Below are 17,575 nucleotides of genomic sequence, written 5' to 3'. Positions count from 1 at the left end.
GTCCCCCTCAATTATGCCAGCAACACCATTATGCTGACATCATCATGCCTACAATGATGGCATTACTGGTGTGGTTAATAAAACCTTTATTGATATATTATCCAGAGTCATGGTGTTGGCAAGAACAGTGCCCCTTTGGAGCTGGAATTCTATGGTTAATGACATAACAGTGAAGATTAATTTAGAATGGGTCTAGGCTTCTAGTTTTTGGAAAGCCAGGTGATTTTTGTATTATGTTTGCTCCAAATTTGGGGGCTGGGGGTGGATGTCAGATACTTCAGTAGCTTCCACTGTCAGAGGCTTAGCTGGCATTAGGGAAGGGGGGGGGGGGACTGGCAGGCCCAAGAATCTTATCCCCTAAAATGAAAGTCGGATGCCAAATTGAAATTCCTGCAGGATTTCTGATAGCAATGAGGGAATTGAGAAGCCCACAATTAAGCATATGGGCATTAAGATAATTGTCAGATTTGTTGGCGGACATGATAGAAGACAGATGGGCACGAATCAGTGCTCTCTACTACAGCACCCTGGGAGAGACAATTTGACGTTTTACCTACCTGAGCTCCTCTGCCATATTTGTCACTAAATATGCTGCACAGCATCTTACTGAGTGTTAAGTGTTTTTGCATATATATATATATATATATATATATATATATAGTGTACCTATAGCAGTACCTCGGCGCCCTCTAGTGAAAAGCTACAAGGAACCTCGCCATTATTTTTAAATGTCCATATTTCTTTGCAGCATCTATCTCCCCATATCATCTCTGGGAGTTGCTGTTTCTCTCGCTATTTCACCTAAAATGCTCATATGACTGCCTTTCCTTCACTCTCCTATTTCAGGTTGGGGCTCATCGTGAAGATGCAGTTGGCCTTCGTGGCAGCCATTCGCTCGTGCCAAACCAGGTCCCGGTTCCGCAGCTGCCAGTGCAGTCTGCAACATCTCCTGACTTAAACCAGCCTCCAGATCCATACAGAGGTAGTGCCATAGCATTATCTCTGTCCTATCTTTTAATCCTACACAGTTGTGTTAGCAAATCTCTTCACAATCCTGCCATAGGGTCCCTATCATATCAACAAAACTTGTGGACGTTGCACTGCCATTGCTGCTGGGAGAACAATGCATTTTCATTTGCCGGCACAGCTGTTGATCAGAATGAGCCATAAGTTCAGAAATGCAAGTTCACTGATGGCAACATAATACTAGAAGAAACAGTGATTGTGACTACAGGTTGCAGTCCAGATCTAAACTTGGATGAATAGCCCAGTGAGGATGTCTGAATGACTGCAGCCAGTTGGGAGTTCCATGATACAGGGAGACCTGAAGTATTACATATTATACTTGTGGTTCACCAATTACCACTACCTTCCAAATAATGGTCATCATGCTCGAAGTATGTTTTGTGCTTTGAAAAACTCCTGTGACATTAATAAATATACATGCAACATTATTTCAGAATTTGATTGGAGCCCAGCTGAAAACAGGATGTAGGTCATGTTGGGGCCTGACAATAAAGGAGAAGGCCCAATCATAGCACAGGTCCCAGGTTCATCTCCAGATAAGAACAGGACAGATGCCTGTCTGAAACCCTGGAGAGCCACCATCACTCAGCATAGACAATACTGAGCTTGATGGACCAATGACCTGACGTGACCTAAAGGAGCTTCTTAATAAGAATTATTAAGGTTGCAAGCCTGTACACACTTACAGGGCAGTAAGTCCAATTGCACTCAGTAGGACTTAGGTCTGAGTAGACATGCATAGGATTGCACTATAAAATTAGCTATGGTGTACAAACACATTTCTTTTGCCCCGCTGTGGTTACACATTTTCAGAGCACAACAAAACCCCACAAAATTTGTCTTGACAATGAAGTTGAGCCCAAACAACAACAAACAAAATGAGAATCTACACCATGAGTTACAATGTTCCCCTCATGCCATCAGCTCTTTGGGCAAAACTATACTTTGTCTCCAGCTTCCACTGTAGTCTCTTTCTTCCTTTTTATGCAAAATAGCAAATGTTTATATAACAGTCCCAGAGCCCAATGGCAAAGGTGTGGTGAACATAAATAAACAAATACTGTTTTAAAGATAATCTATTTCAGCAAAAGCCCAAACACATATTTATCTGCATCAGATGTTAGAGCTGGGTGGGACCTTAGTAAGCTTAGTATAGATTTCTTTTGTAGCAGACACGCTAGGAAGTGAGACCATTGATCTGTACTTAATTGTTTTCCCGTTAATTGAGTGTGACTGTTCTCCTGGAGAAGACCAAACAGCCTCACCTACAGTTCGCTCTGGTCATTCCCTGCCCCCAGGCCAACCAGCAGTGAGCTGACTAACCCAAGGACAAGGACTGCAAGCGGCAGCTACACCACCCCATAGCTAAGCCCATAGTATCATTCCATTACAGCAGACACAAAGGAAGCTCCAGCTGGAGTGTGGGGAACTTTACAGAGGTGAACCTAGATTTTTTTTTTCAAGGAAGGAGCTTTCTGCTGCCTGCTGGGCTACTTTGCCTGCCCTTGATTGCAGCATAGTTTTATGCACAGAATGATGGAGGAAGGAGGATAGAACAGTTCAGGGATAATAATTAATAATAAATATATTATAAATTGTTTTATTGTGTGCCGTTTGGTTTTAATTTTTGTGAACTGCCCAGAGAGCTTCAGCTATTGGGCGGTATAAAAATGAAATAAATAAATAAATAAATAAATAATCCACTAGTTCTACAATTTATATCTCTGACTATAGATTACAGAATGCTTGTGTATGCTTGTTACATTTTTAGTTCCTGCAGCAGTTAATCTGGTGATTTGGGAGGAATGAAAGTATTATTCCTTCCAAAGCAACCCTAAATAGACCAGAGCCACAACACGAGAGCTAGAAAAAAAGGCTTTAACAACTGTTTTCTTTAAACTTCATTTTGCAAAGGAGTCCTACTACTATTAATGAAAGGAAAGACAGTTCTGCAATATTTGGAACACACATACAAATTTCTTAACACTGTTGATTAAGTGCTATTGCTGGGAGGTGTGTGTGTGTGTGTGTGTGTGTGAATAACATTTTTTCCCCCATAGGCATGCCAACTGGACTTCAAGGACAAAGCGTATCTTCAGGGAGCTCCGAAATCAAGTCTGATGACGAAGGAGACGAAAACCTCCAGGACACAAAATCTTCTGAGGACAAGAAGTTAGACGATGACAAGAAGGATATCAAATCAATTACTAGGTCAAGATCTAGGTAACAGTATATAATAGTGTCGCTTCATTTAATTCCTTTATTGGACTTTGATGAAGTGAACAGAACAGGAAGAAACTTTGTAGTTTTTTCCTGCCAGACAAAAGCTAATAGGAAGCTGATGTCCCTTTCTGGTAGTACTAAGAGTATCTGTTCGGATGCGTGTACTCTAGAAGGGCTGAAATTGGACAAAACAAGCAAATTTTAAATTGATACACACACACACATCGATTTGTCTATCTATAAATATTGTGTGTGTGTGTTTGTGTATGTGTATGTGTATATACACGCACACGCACACATGTACACACACTACTATTGTAAGTATTGAGATTCAGAGATAATTTGCTTGAAATTTACATATGAAAATGAATGTGTCTTAAAACAGATGCCATTTGTATAACAGTTTATGCCCAGTGGAATACATGTTTTTCCTCCTGCCTTTTTATGTACATAACTGTGAATGGATAAATCAGTGTAGCGTCATCGGGTTAAACAGAGCTATGCCTGTGTTGTACCATCTGAGGCCCTTTGTTGAGCTTTTGGAAGGAGCTGAGTGATTTCATTACATCTTGATCCCAAGAATGGCTTGCTATCCTTATGTAGACCAGCATTTTTTAGCTCCCAGGCATCCATGGTCATAGAATGCATGATTTTACTTGGATTGCCAGTGGCCCCCAATCTGTTCTTCATGTTCTGCATAAGAAATATTGCAAAGCATTAGTGAAAATGTGTCCTTGGATTTTATCTTCAAGAATCATTGGTAACCCCACCTTATATTCTATTCATATTTTATCGCCTGAATAATAGAAGGGTGGTTGAGCACTGAACAAGCTGGTCTGTCCTTGCACTTTGACCCTACAAATATGGAAGATTATGTAGTTAATAGTCAGAAATAATTTTAATCTGGAAACTACCTTACACTCAGGATAAACCAGAGTTAAATCTAATAGGAAATCTGTTGGTAGATAAGAAAGAATGAGGCCAACGTAGAGAAATCCTCAATCATTGGTGTTGGACAGGATGTATGAAATGGAATCTCAGAAAGAAGCAAGGAAGATACAGGTTAAATACACACCCATAACTAGCCAGGAAACACTGTGCTTGTTCCACAGTTCAACTCGTCTCCCCCTTACATTCCTTCAGTGGGGTGACAGCTGAAGGAATTGCCTGGCAATCAGAACCAATGATACAGATATGAAATACCGTAACAGATTCCCTGCAGCCTGGGTACTTAACAACTGCATTCAGCTTTCCAAGCCCTTAAGACAACATCAGACCAAAAAGACAGCCTCTAAGAAAAGCCCTTTGGCTCTGGCAGGCTGTGCTTATGCACAAGGAATATATCGCTCACATACAACTAGAGCTGTAAGAAGCATCTGCAAGCAGCTACAGACTGCTTTGCTCAAGATTCTGGAACAAAAGAAGCACATATAACAAGGGCAAGTGCCAAATCTTCTAGAATCATTGTGATAGGCAACCTGGGGTCCCTCATCTGTCCCTGGCCTGCCAGGGCTCTTCACCCGGCCCACTGTGACAAATTACCGACAGGACAATTTACCCCTTCCAGGGGAAGGGGTAAAACAAAAACATTGGACAAAAGCGCTCCCCCTGGTTTTTTTTAATATGGCTTATCTTGCTATTCTCATAGATGATCCTTCTTAAAATCATTTTTTAAAGTTCTAATAATTATCACAGACAAATATACAGTTGCAGTTTTCTACCTTAGTAAAGCAGCATAATTCCACAAACTCATGCTACAGATTTTTGCACCCGGGGAACAGAACATTCAGTCCAGAAATAAAATAGTTTCCCGTGCTACATGGTTGCCATTTCTGATTGCCAGCAGAATGCCAGAGGAAGGGGGACAGAACAGTTCAGCTAGAATATAGTCATCATCATCTACTAGTACTACAGTTTATATCCCTGAATACAGATTACAGAATGAAGTTCCATAATTCAGCCTTGATAGCCATGTTAGGAGTTAACTCATGTTTTCAATCTCTGCAACTTTTCTTTCCTTGGATTTTAGCAAGAGCATCCAAACTCTTCAAAGTGGCACATTTTAAATAATGCAAACATTCCTTCAAGAGTTACCAAGACAGATTCTTGGGTACTTTCATTGTAGGCAATACAGGTCACCTGCAGGCTAAATTAACTTTTCAGCAGTGATCCATGGTAAACCAACTAAAAAATATGCCTTAAAATAACAGCCTAAAATATATTATGCACTGGGGGCCCAATAAAAATAATAATGGGACACATGATTGTACTTAATTTTGGCTTAACAGCATAATTCTCATAGAATTTATGAGTGTAGGAGATGCCACAATACCGTTGTAGATCTTTCACTTGTTCATGTGTTCTTATTCTGATACTATTGCCCTTTGTGAGCATGGGAAGTTGTCATGTGCAAGCCCCATTGCATTGCATTTCATTGGGGTTTGTGCAAGTGAATTTTCCCATGGAATATGTGTCTTGGTGTCTGTGGTCTCTAAGATTTAAACAGAATGTGAACTATATTGTTGACCTATTACGTTACTTGGGCTTCTGCATTAGCATGATATGTGAAACTGCAATTTAAAAAGCTATGGCATGATCCTGTGTAAACAATACACCAGACATTTCTATATTCCTGAATGCCTTCTAGCAAAGCTCATTCTGTGGAGCAGCAAAAGGTGAGCTGTTATAAAACACAACCAAAGTTTGTACACCATTAGAAAATACTGTGTTCTGTTTGCCTCTCAGCAATAATGATGATGAAGATCTTACACCGGAGCAAAAAGCAGAGCGTGAGAAAGAAAGGAGAATGGCCAACAATGCCCGGGAGCGCCTCCGGGTCCGTGACATCAACGAGGCTTTCAAGGAACTGGGCCGGATGGTGCAGCTCCACCTGAAGAGTGACAAGCCCCAAACCAAACTTTTGATCTTGCATCAAGCTGTAGCGGTTATCCTCAGCTTAGAGCAGCAAGTCAGAGGTCAGTTAGATGCCATTACCTCATGCAGTGTTGTGTTTACCAAGGTATACTTCCAGCTTTTTGGGTTTCCCAAGTTCTTGTTTTAACTAACCTCTCTGATCATGAAGTTAGAAAGTTCTTTAAGCCTTGGGTAATGACTACATAAATAATTGTTGTCCCCTGGCCAAAAATACAATCTGAGTCAATTAACACCATTTTTAATTGACGCTTTATTAAACATCTTTTTTTCTCTTCCTTTTAATACTGCATACAAGGCCCCTTTCCCCCTCCCTAACCCATTTGATCCCCTCACCCTTTTAACATATAGGGCACTCATCTGTCAACATCTTCCCACAGCTGATATACTGTATGTCCTGAGTGTTCTGCCGATTTCAATTTCATCTGAGTACTTTGATGAAATACACAGACTTCAGATCATTTATTTGAGGTAGAGATGCAAAGCCATATCTCACTTACAATAGAAGCCATTTCTCTTGTACAACCACTTCAGTGATCATGCAACATTTGATGTGATAGATCCAGTTCACAAGGATGCTGTGTGAAAGCCTGTTATGACTGCGGTCCACCTGTGACACCAAAGCACTTAAATTTGCCGAAGCGGTTATGTTCAAACTAATTTAGTGCATCGTCTTATAATATGGCTGCCATGTGAAAGCTTCTTGAACCTTCGTCCACATTGTGGCTGCCCCATGTAGCAAGGTGCTTCATGTTAATCATCTCACCTTACAAATGACCTCCGACCACATGCCTCTGCTGGGAGGTTGGGTTTGCCGGAAATTCGTAGATCCTGATGACTGAGTCCCAGATTTTGAGTCAGTGCTGCTCTTAGCAGAATTCACAGCAAGTCTACTGTTTATCTATTTTCATGCATTCAGTGGCTTCCCTGGATTGTGACCGTTGATATCTATCAACCTCAAATGGCTAGTTTGGTTTCTAGGTAGATTATTGTGTCTTTGTTTTAATAAAGTACAGTGAGCCCTGTAATGAATAACATTAATTGAAGTAGTAGCTTCTTAGCAAGATTTTTAATTCATTAATTTACTGGTTTGTAGGCCAGCCATCTCCTAATGTGTCTGAGTTGGATAACCGTAGTTTTGAAGATGCTAGTGAATCTTTACCTTGAATGTTCATCAGTTTTGATGAACAAGGACTTAGGACAGAACAGAGAAAGACACACTTTAAACATAAAATAGCCACAGATACGAAATTCAGAGGTATAGAAATGCTATTACTCTGGTTAATCCTGAGTGAATGAAGATAGCAAGTGGAAGATGGGAACAGCATCAATCATCCTGGGAGTATGACGTAAGTTCATCAACGTGCTTTCAGTACTAACATGTTTAAACTCACCTTTCATTTGATCCCACAGAAAGGAATCTGAATCCTAAAGCAGCATGTCTGAAAAGAAGGGAAGAAGAGAAAGTATCTTCAGACCCTCCTCCACTTTCTTTGGCAGGACCCCACCCTGGAATGGGAGACACATCTAATCATATGGGACAGATGTAAAAAAAAAAAAAAGGCGAGTTAATTTACTGCATTCTACCTAACAACTTTAACACAAAAAACATTAGCTTCTCCAAGAGAAAAAGAGCTTGCAGACAAGATATTTGTCTTTTAAAAAATGTTTTAACTGTTTTAACCTGGTGTTTTATTCTTTTACCTTTCTTGTTCACCGCTCCAAAATCTTCTGATGTGGAGAGGTATATAAATATTGTAAATAAAATAAAAAAGTAAGATTTCTGAAAGACTTCCTCCCCTATGAACCTGCGTGTAGGTTGCAATCATTTTCTGATGCCTTGTTGTATATCACTCCTAGGGATGCACGGAACAGTTACCTGCCATTCCGGGGGGGGGGGGGGAGGCAATCCGTCCCTCCCACAGAGTCCTAGCTGGCCGGTTCCGCTCTGTGGTGATTCTGGGGAGCCGCCAGCCTGCTCCGGAGCACCAGCGATACGGCCGCCATTGCCGTATCGCTGGCTGATGCTGACTCCACTCCGGATGCAAATGGCGTCCAGTACTCCATTTGCGGCCGTAAAGGTCTTAGATTAAGCTAAATGCAGCTGTAAATGGCTGCATTTAGCTTAAACTAAGGGCTGTACAGACGCAAATGGCATGTGCAGGTTTTCATGCGATAGGCTAGCCTATCGCGTGAAAACTCACAGACGCAAATGGTGTAGCAGATGCCATTTGCGGCCATAAAGCCCTTAGTTTAAGCTAAATGCAGCCATTTACAGCTGCATTTAGCTTAATCTAAGACCCTTACGGCCGCAAATGGCGTACTGGACACCATTTGCATCCGGAGTGGAGTCAGCATCAGCCAGCGATATGGCAATCGCTGGCGCTCCGGAAAAGGTGGCAGTAGGTTCTGGCCAGTGAGGACTTCGATGGGAGGCAAAGGTAAGTACTGTGTTCCTCCACGGACTCCGGAGGCCGGATTCTTTTGAATCCAGCCTCACTGGGGTCTGTGGAGGAATTCTCTGCCATCTCTAGTCCCACCACCATTAAGGGTTGTGCTTAGTAGGAATGTGAGATATGGCCTTTTCTGTGACAGCACCCTGGATATGGAATTCCCTTCCAAAGAAGCTTAGACTACCCCTATCCATGATGACATATAGGCAAGCAGCAAAAACATTTATTCTGCCTAGCTTTTAGTGGTTTTTAATTTGAGATCAAAGGTTTTGACTCTGCTCTTCTTGGTTTTAATTCTCTATTTTAATTCTGTTATTGTTTAAGGGAGCAAGCCCCTAAACAGCATTCGTCAGACATAGGATTGATTGGTTTCCTGACTACAGGGTCAGAGACAGTGCTCCGACCTCAGAGCCAGGAAACCCCGCCCCCGCCCCCTTGAACCTGGTGCGGAGAGAACCGTGCCGGCTACCTCTCCACGCTTGGAAAATGGAGATGGGGAAAGGGGGGTGTTTCCGGGGGCAGGGAGGGGAGGAGACCAGGGCAGTAGCTGTACAAGAAAACTAATGGCCAGCCCAGCCTCTTCCCCCCCCACCACCAAAGCTTCCGCTGGATGGGCGGAATCACCCATCTAGCTTAAATGCAGAGTAGGAGGCACAATGCACCTCCTGCTCTGCATAGGGTACTCCTAAGCTTCCAGGTTCAGAGGCTTGCGCATACCAGGACCATATCTCTTTGGGTTGCACTCTAACTTGGTTTTGTAGATGAGAGGCTTCAGTCTACAGCTTTTAATCCATTACTTCACAGGGTCATACAGATGCAAATTCTCAGTGACTCTCAGTCCACAAAGGAATGCCTTCAGGGGATTCAAAAGGTAGTTATGAGAGTTGCCTGCCGTTTGAAGAGGGAGGTGGTCTCACTAGCCTAACTTAAGAGGGGGAGGTCCCTCTTTTTCGTGAGACCTCTAAGCGCAGCTTTTCACACAAGGCCAGTTGGGTAGACCATCTAAGTTCTGCCCCTGCCTTCTCTCTCTTTGCTCTGCGCCTGCATCTCGCGTCTATATTAGGTCAGACTCCCCAAACCCTGCCTCCTCCTGTTGCTGCCTATCACGGGGCGGGGGGAGGGCGAAGAGGGACCCACATCCTCAGCCAGCGGGATGTTTGTAACCTGAGAGGCTGGCCTAGTCATGTCTGGACTAGCCTGGGAAAACACCTCCCTAATGTCTGGTGGTTCTCCTTCAGAATCTGAACTGCTATCCCACTCCCTGCACTCAGAAACACCCCTGACAGGGCCCCAAAATGGCATACATTTAAAATAAATAAATAAATCACATAAATAACCTTCTTAGGAAATGCCTTTATTTACTGATTTGTAGCTCAACCTTCTCCCAAGAGATCAGGGGTAGTAACAGTGAAGGTGGAACTTTTGGTTCCCCACAGTTATGACAAAATGTAGAACCAAGAGCCATGCTGGATCAGACCAAAGGCCCGTCTAGGTCAGCATTCTGTTCACCCAGTGGCCAACCAGCTTCGTGCAGGAAGCCCACAAGCAGGACATGAATGTAATAGCACCCTCCTGCTCATGTTCCCTGACAACTGGTATACAGAGGCATACTGCCTCTAATACTGAAGTACATTTTCCATATGACGGAACATAATGCATATGTAGGATCACTTGCATGAAAGTAGCCCTGCCTCAAAATATCTATGAACATGGAAACATGCTAGGAAAGGTCTTCTCACTGATATGCAAAAACCCACCCACGTGCTCATGCAGGCATTTCCCAATGTGCATTCTGGTACACGGTGGTAAGAACACCTACATGTTTTAATTTACTCTTGTTCTGCATACTCAGTTTTGAGTTGTCCAACAGATCAAAGTATATTATAATGAAGATGCGTGGATATGAGGACTGAACCGGACATGACGGTAGCAGATTAATGTGTCAGGATCAAGCTGCCAGCAAATCCATACAAAATAGGTTGGAGGAGATGTAAAGTGCAGTATTGTTGGGTGGGAGAAAGGAGACAAACTCTTACCCGTTTCCTCCTGAAACCTCTTTTTATTTAGCGATTTTTCTTCCACCTAGGAGCTCCAGGGACAGGGATAACCCCTCTGGGAGAATAAGAGCTTTAAAAAGTTGTGTGTGGTGGAGCGGGCAGGGGTGAGGAAAGCACAGCCAGGGAAAGGGTGCAGCTTTGCTCCGTCCTGCCCCTATGCTGCACTTTAAATTTTTCTGCTGCATTGTAAGGATTCAGCATGACCTGGGTTGGGTCAATTCCGCATCACATCTAATTTCATCCTGAGAGTTAGTGTGGTTGAGGTGGAAACGAGTTACTTTTGCATTTAAGAGTCCCCAGGTCATCTTCAGCATGTGAGTACATTGCTTCCATATCCGTACAATTCATTCATTTTCATTTATTACATTTCTATACTGCCCAGTAGCCAAAGTTCTCTGGGTGGTTCACACCATGATAAAACCTTTTAACGTTAAAGAATTTTAAACCATTCAAAACAAGCTCAAAACAATAAAACCACCAGGACCTGATAAAAAAAACAAAACTAAAACACCCCACCATATGCCGTCAAATGCGTGGGAGTAGAGGAAGGTCCTAACCTGGTCCTGAAAAGATGATAAAGTTGGTGCCAGTTGGACTGCACTGGGGAGAGCTTTCCACAGTCAGGAAGCCATCACCAAGAAGGCCCTCTCCCTTGTTGCCATCCTCCGAACTTCCCTCAAAAGAAGCACACACAGGATAGCTTCCGTTGTTGATTGTAATGTATGGGTAGGTGAATAAATCATAATAACCGTCTACCTCCCAGTGATATGGTAAGGATTATTGAGAAATAGCTTGTAAGGTGTTTTATACAGTAAACACATTGTATGAAAAATTAAGGATAATAACAATGTTTGCTCCCCTTGGCTAACCTAAATGTTTTCACTTCTTCTGCAGGTCCAAGTTGCCACATTTTCTTCATGTAAACCAGAGACCACTTCCTTAACAGCTGTATTATCTTAAAACCACATAAACACTTAACCCCCTTTTTGTAATATAATAAGACAAGTCTGAGTAGTTACGAATCACAGACGCAAGAGATTTCAGCATTCCCAATTTCGAAAGAAAAAGAAAAGTGCAACTTGAGAGACACCTCTCTTCAACATATCATTCAGAATGTTTCAAGCAGTATGTTAGGAGCTGTAAATGCACAGCCAAGAGACTGGATGGCAATCTTCTCCACACTGTGGGACAATGCATTTGTGCCTAAACTTCTTTTGGAAAAAAAATATAATTAATTTGTAAGTCTGAAAAAAATATTTAATTTAAAAAATTGTAAACTTGCAATAATGAAAAGTGTACTTCTGAAGAAAAAAATGAACGTTTTCGTTGGTGTACTAGTCAGCTAGTGTTTATACTTACTGGATATTAAAAAGGGAAGCATTGCTACCCACATACTTACAAAACCAGCAAACGTCCTAATGAAAACTGAAGTGATGACATTAGCCATTCCTTAGGGTAGGAGGAACAGATGGATCTTATAGACCTATGACACACACACACACACATATATAAATATATATAAATATATATATAAATAAATATATATATATATTAAAATTAGTGAATATGGTAAGCTTTTGTTCATTTGTTTCAGACTTTTTGCTCCTGTAAAAAAAAAAAAGTACTGATTAACTTTTTTAAAAAAAAGATTTTACTGTAAATAAGGATTTTTTTTGGTCTTATTTCTCTCCCACTTCTCCTTTGCTTCTTTATTGTAACCTGTAGTGCCAACTCTGTTGCTGGAGAGGCAGTTCAGGATGAAACGTTGACCCTGATGTTGCTTATCATTCATAAATAAGTAGAGAGTTGTTTCTTCAGTCTTTGAGGGAGAATACAGGACTTGACAAGTCACGTCATGTGCAGATAAACTGCAAGCAACTGAGACTTGGCCCAAAACAGTCATTTTTGTGGGTCCAAATCATAAATGTTGCTCTCATTTAGACCCTATTTCTGGGATTTTCAGAGGTACAAGGTTAGAATGCTACAATGTTACCACTGTGCCTTCCAATGTTTATATCATCGAAAACATAACATAATCAAAGGTGGTTGTGATTTGACAAACCAGTAGAAGTGTTAACTTTAATGTGTGTAGCCTAAATATAGTATGGAGTGAGGCGTTTCACAATACATGGTCAGATTTGGGCGGAGGGGAGGGGGATTTCAAATGGGAAAATTGCTAGTTGTATGACAGATTTTGATTTTTTTAAGCATTTTTTAAAAGGGATTACTGAAAGATAGACCATATGCTGCCTCCTCCTTCATTCATGGGGAAAAAATGCCAATATCCAGTTGTCATGCAGCGTTAGAACAAGCCTTACCCGTTCTAAAGCATTAAGTTGCACTTTCTTGAGGAGTGGGGAGTAGAACAGTATTTCTCTGGCCAGTATGGATCAAGTTTTTACTTAACATATATATATATAATAGTAAGCATAGATCAAACCTATGGCACAGCAACTCATCCAATAACTAGATTTGGGTGCAACCGAACTAGTATCCATAGCAAATCTTCTAAAGATTGACTTTGGTATGTAGAACAATTAACAAATACTGCTCCTAATTAAGTCTTTGTCAACATCCTTTTGTCTCCAGTTCCAGCTTCTGGGTTTTTTTTAATAGCCACACAAACTTGGCATGTATTTTTTAAATGAACTCTCCCTGTTCAAGTAGATTTTCCACCTATCAGCACTGAGTAAATGCCATAAGTCCATTGAAAATGGTCTAGACGTTCCATCTGTTCTCCTGTTTTGCCAGTTACATAGTAATGAAAAAATACATTTGTAAATTTTATGCAACAAAATGGCAAACGTATCATTATTTTGAAATTGTGTATGTAAAAGTTATATTTTTACATGTAGACTCTTGTTATTATGTGTTTTAATACGTTGTATCAGTTTTTTGTTTTGTTTTTTAACTGTGTGGTTGAAACAAAATCTCATTTAAACGATATGAGAATCTGATTTTTATGTTTCTGAAAAACATAAAGAACAAATATGATAGTTTACCATGTGAACCACCCTCTACATATCCCATAAACATTTTGATTACCTATGTGTGCGTGTTGAAAATTGTAAATATGTTCACTAGCAGTAAAAGTTAAAATGCTTTTATTTGTTAATAAGTTTCTCAAATGTGGAGGTGGATTAAAAACATTATAATTAAATGCATAATAGAGCATCATCCATGTTAGTTTAAGCCAGAACAACAAATGAGTATTTCATTACAAATGCCGTACTTTTAATAGACTTTCTTTAGATGATAATGGGTGTGGTCATCCTTATTCGTTTAATTACTGGTATTCTGAACAAGCTAAAGGATTCTCTTTTGATTGTCAAGCTTATTAATAATTGGTTAGGATTCAACATTCTAAAAATACAAATAGTTTGAGGAGGGGATTTGTTTCTTCAGGAGATGAGATTATGCTAAAAGTTGAAACAAGCCAAATGGCCATCAAATTCCATCACCACTGTCATCACTGCAATTTTTTTTTCATTTACTTATGTCAAGCATCAAGATTTCAACCACCCAATTCACTGTAAGACTGTTGAATGTTGCCCACATGGATTTTCAAAAGGTAATGTTCTGATATGAGTATCAGAAAAAAAATGAATCTAAAATCATTCTTTCTTAATTTAATAATTAGGAGCCTTAAACAATAAGATAGAAGTCAGGTAGCAAATGCAATTCAAAGTAACCATGTTTTCATTTTATTAATTGCCCAGCTTGATGTAAGTATGTCAGCCTTTAAATATACACAGTTAAGATCACTCACAATCAGTGATAAAAAGATGGATTTTTAAAAAAATTTCCATACTTTCAGTGTGTGCTTATGGGCAGAGCATGCTTCTAAACAGTGATTGTGATCATACATAGAACCAGGAGAAGGTCAGTTATGTATAAAAAGGCAATCTTGTCTGTATGGTTTTTTAGATGGTTTTGTGTTCCATAATGGAATTTAAACTTGAACATTAACCAGCCACACTGGGTTGGGGGGGGGGGCAGGGGTTCTGCATTCATGCATTAATGTAGAGTGTGTTCATAAGAAATAAGACTTCGACATCTCCTTAGCTTTTGCTGCTGCTGTCATTTTCAAACAGGTATCCACGGGGCACTGTTAGTTGATCTGGTGGTGGCTTGTCTTTAGTGACCAAGGAGGACCATGCATTGTACGGTAACAAACAGTACTCAGAAACTATTCTGTGGGAACCTATCAAATGTTTAGTGAGTGATCCACCTCCACATTCAAGTAATTTATGAATATGCTGATTAGGGAAATCTGTTCATCTAGAACTTTTTTTTTTAACATTTGTCTTATGTGTAACTGCAAGGAACACTAATGTTTATACAACTGTCAGTTCAACCAGTGATGCAACTTGTACCGATGCAGTCTTCCGATTTGTTTTGTTTAATTTCATTTGGAGGGTGGGCAGCGGGTGGGAGCGGGTGGGGTGGAATTTGCAACTCTCATCTTCCTATCTGATAGGCACGATGCAATCCGTGCCGAAAAGTGAACAATTCATACATTGCCAGGAACGAAAAGAATTCATCAGGGGAGTAAAAGCACAAATAAATTAAACTTAGTCCACTGACTGACTTGAGGAGGAGAAAAAAAAGATATCCTAAAGAAGGAATATGATGAATTCCAACACAATGGGGCACCAAGACCTTTTCGGCTTCTTGTTTTGTTTTCTTTTTCTTTTTTTAAATGACATATTCTTTCTCATGGGACTTGAAGTTGATTCACCTTTGTGCAGTGCTGGTTTGACCATACTCATTTCAAGTATTATAGACTTATGTAATGGTGAAAATATATGAACTGTGGCCTTTTTCATTCTTGTTACTTGTGATGCAACTAAGTGAAGATAAGAGAAAAAAAAAAAAAGCAGAGATTTACCATGTATCAGTGCCTGGCTTTTTGTTACAAAGCTTCGTTTGTCTAGTGACCTTTTTGCTATAAAATAGACTGTAGTACACCCTAGTAGGATAAAAGAAAACCCTAAATTTAAAAATAAAAAAATATATTTGGCTTATTTTTCACAGGAGCAATCCTTTTATACCATGAATATTGCAAGGGGAAAAAAATTGTCGGATTCTGAATATTTCTTCTTTGTAGATTTTTGGAATCATTCTGAGTAAAAGTTTGTTACTTTATTTTACTATTTAAAAGATGTTATTTTACCATGTGTTACCGAGATGGAATTGTATGGTAGCTACTTCTTTTTTCTTTTTTTCTTTTTTTAGTTGTAGGTCGCAGTGGGGAAATTTTTTGCGACTGTACACATAGCTGCAACAGTTAAAAAGAAAAAGAAAAGAAAAAATGAAAAAAAGGGAAAAATTATAAAAGGGACAAAAAGAAACAAAAAGATAAAACAGTTACACTTTGTTTTCAATGTGTGGCTGAGTGCCTCAATTTTTTTCATGTTTTTGGTGTATTTCTGATTTGTAGAAGTGTCCAAACAGGTTGTGTGCTGGAGTTCCTTCAAGAAGAAAAACACAGCTTTCTGTAGGCCATTACCTGTTTTCCATCTGTAGTTATTCGATGCCGTCATGTACATGACCGTTCTGTAGCAATAAATGTGCCATTTTTATAAACTGTTTCTGACACTTTTGTTTCATTTCATTTTGCATTGTCCATTTCTGTAGGTGTCACAGGAAGTACTGCTTTTGACCGACCTAATAGGTGGCGTTGTCATCACAGACACAACCTCAAATGCAATGGGTTTAAAGGTGCCATTGGTGTTCTCGGAAGTGCCACATTCCAGATGATGTGTAAAACTGAAGTTCTGATCATCTGAGTTCTTCTCAGAACATAAAGAGTTCTTCTAGAGGCCTCTTCACACTCTTCACTTGGGTAGCTGATAAGAATCTGCTTTCTGGACATAACTGTAGTAGAAGCACATGTCCTTCTTGGCCTCAACCATTGTGTAATATGGCTATGCATTGTAATATAGTTGTTTAAAAAAAGCTGGCCCACGGCTTGAATTTCAATTGGTGGAGAAAGTTGTTTGTAAGTTTTAACTCCTTTGTAAAGTTCTTTCATATCTTTTGGAATGGAAGGTGCTATATCAATGTAAAATTGCTTTCATGATCATCAATATATAGCTCTTCTGTAAAGATAGCACCTGTATTTCACTTGAAAACTGTTATGTACATATGAAAGGATATAATGCACCTATGGGCAAAATGTCAAGAAGGTGCTAACATGTATGCAAAAATAAAATAAACTGAACTATGTAAAGAACTACCCCATTGAAAAAATAAGATACAATCTATCCAATGCAAAGCTAAGGACTGGAAGAAATGTAAACTGAAATTGTACTGTTGGTAATCAACATTTTCCACAGGTTTCATGCGATAATGAGATTACTGTCATATCTCTGGGCAGAACGATTTCTGCCTTACTATTGCAGTTTGAGTTGTACTAAAGAGCCAAGAGAAGTGGTCATCTTTATTTCCCCCATGAAACATTTGTTGAAATTGTAAATTATAAATGCTGATTGTATTACACCTTGTTCAAGGGGGGAAAGAATAATAAATCCTGGTTGGCCCTGTTGCATCTTATCAGTCCAGAGGGTGTTCTCACTTCTGTTAGTTGATATCATTTTTTTAAAAGGAAAGTTAAACAAAAGTCAAAGGCCTGTGTTACATATAAGACAATGTGATGTGTTTTGTCAGGTGGATACTGATCATTATCAGAAGACGAAGCCTGCTCCTGCACAAATGTTACAAAATATACTTGAAAGTGCCATCCTGCAAAAAAGGTGGCTTCATTCCTTCTGAATTCATGTCCAAGCCCATCAAGTTCAGAAGAGACCATGGCTTAGCAGTATACAGATGGCTGTAGGTTTGGGCCTTCAACCTAGAATGGAAAAACTGCACCAAAGCCAG

At 40.0% G+C, this 17,575-nt stretch overlaps 1 protein-coding gene across 6 annotated transcripts in view; it reads left to right on the top strand.

Annotated features, from left to right (window-relative positions):
- TCF4 (transcription factor 4) overlaps window positions 1-17,247 on the top strand; it is a 469,854-nt gene extending 452,607 nt beyond the window's left edge. For 3 of the 6 annotated variants that reach the window (XM_084832951.1, XM_084832949.1, XM_084832952.1), the window contains 5 exons: window positions 847-982; window positions 3,087-3,249; window positions 5,995-6,224; window positions 7,594-7,743; window positions 11,585-11,994. In XM_084832951.1, coding sequence (XP_084689077.1) covers window positions 847-982; window positions 3,087-3,249; window positions 5,995-6,224; window positions 7,594-7,730 — 666 coding nt within the window. In that variant the 3' untranslated portion in view covers window positions 7,731-7,743; window positions 11,585-11,994. Of the gene's footprint in view, window positions 1-846; window positions 983-3,086; window positions 3,250-5,994; window positions 6,225-7,593; window positions 7,744-11,584; window positions 12,026-16,330 lie in introns of those variants that run through there. The other 3 variants (XR_014787505.1, XR_014787504.1, XM_084832950.1) reach the window with 2 other exon arrangements.
- Window positions 17,248-17,575: the final 328 nt, after the last annotated feature.

This window comes from Heloderma suspectum, chromosome 2 (assembly GCF_057233095.1).
Source record: "Heloderma suspectum isolate Gila_16-S chromosome 2, 16-S_ref, whole genome shotgun sequence".
NCBI lineage: Eukaryota > Metazoa > Chordata > Lepidosauria > Squamata > Helodermatidae > Heloderma > Heloderma suspectum.
This window is presented reverse-complemented; position numbering and strand designations above follow the sequence as displayed.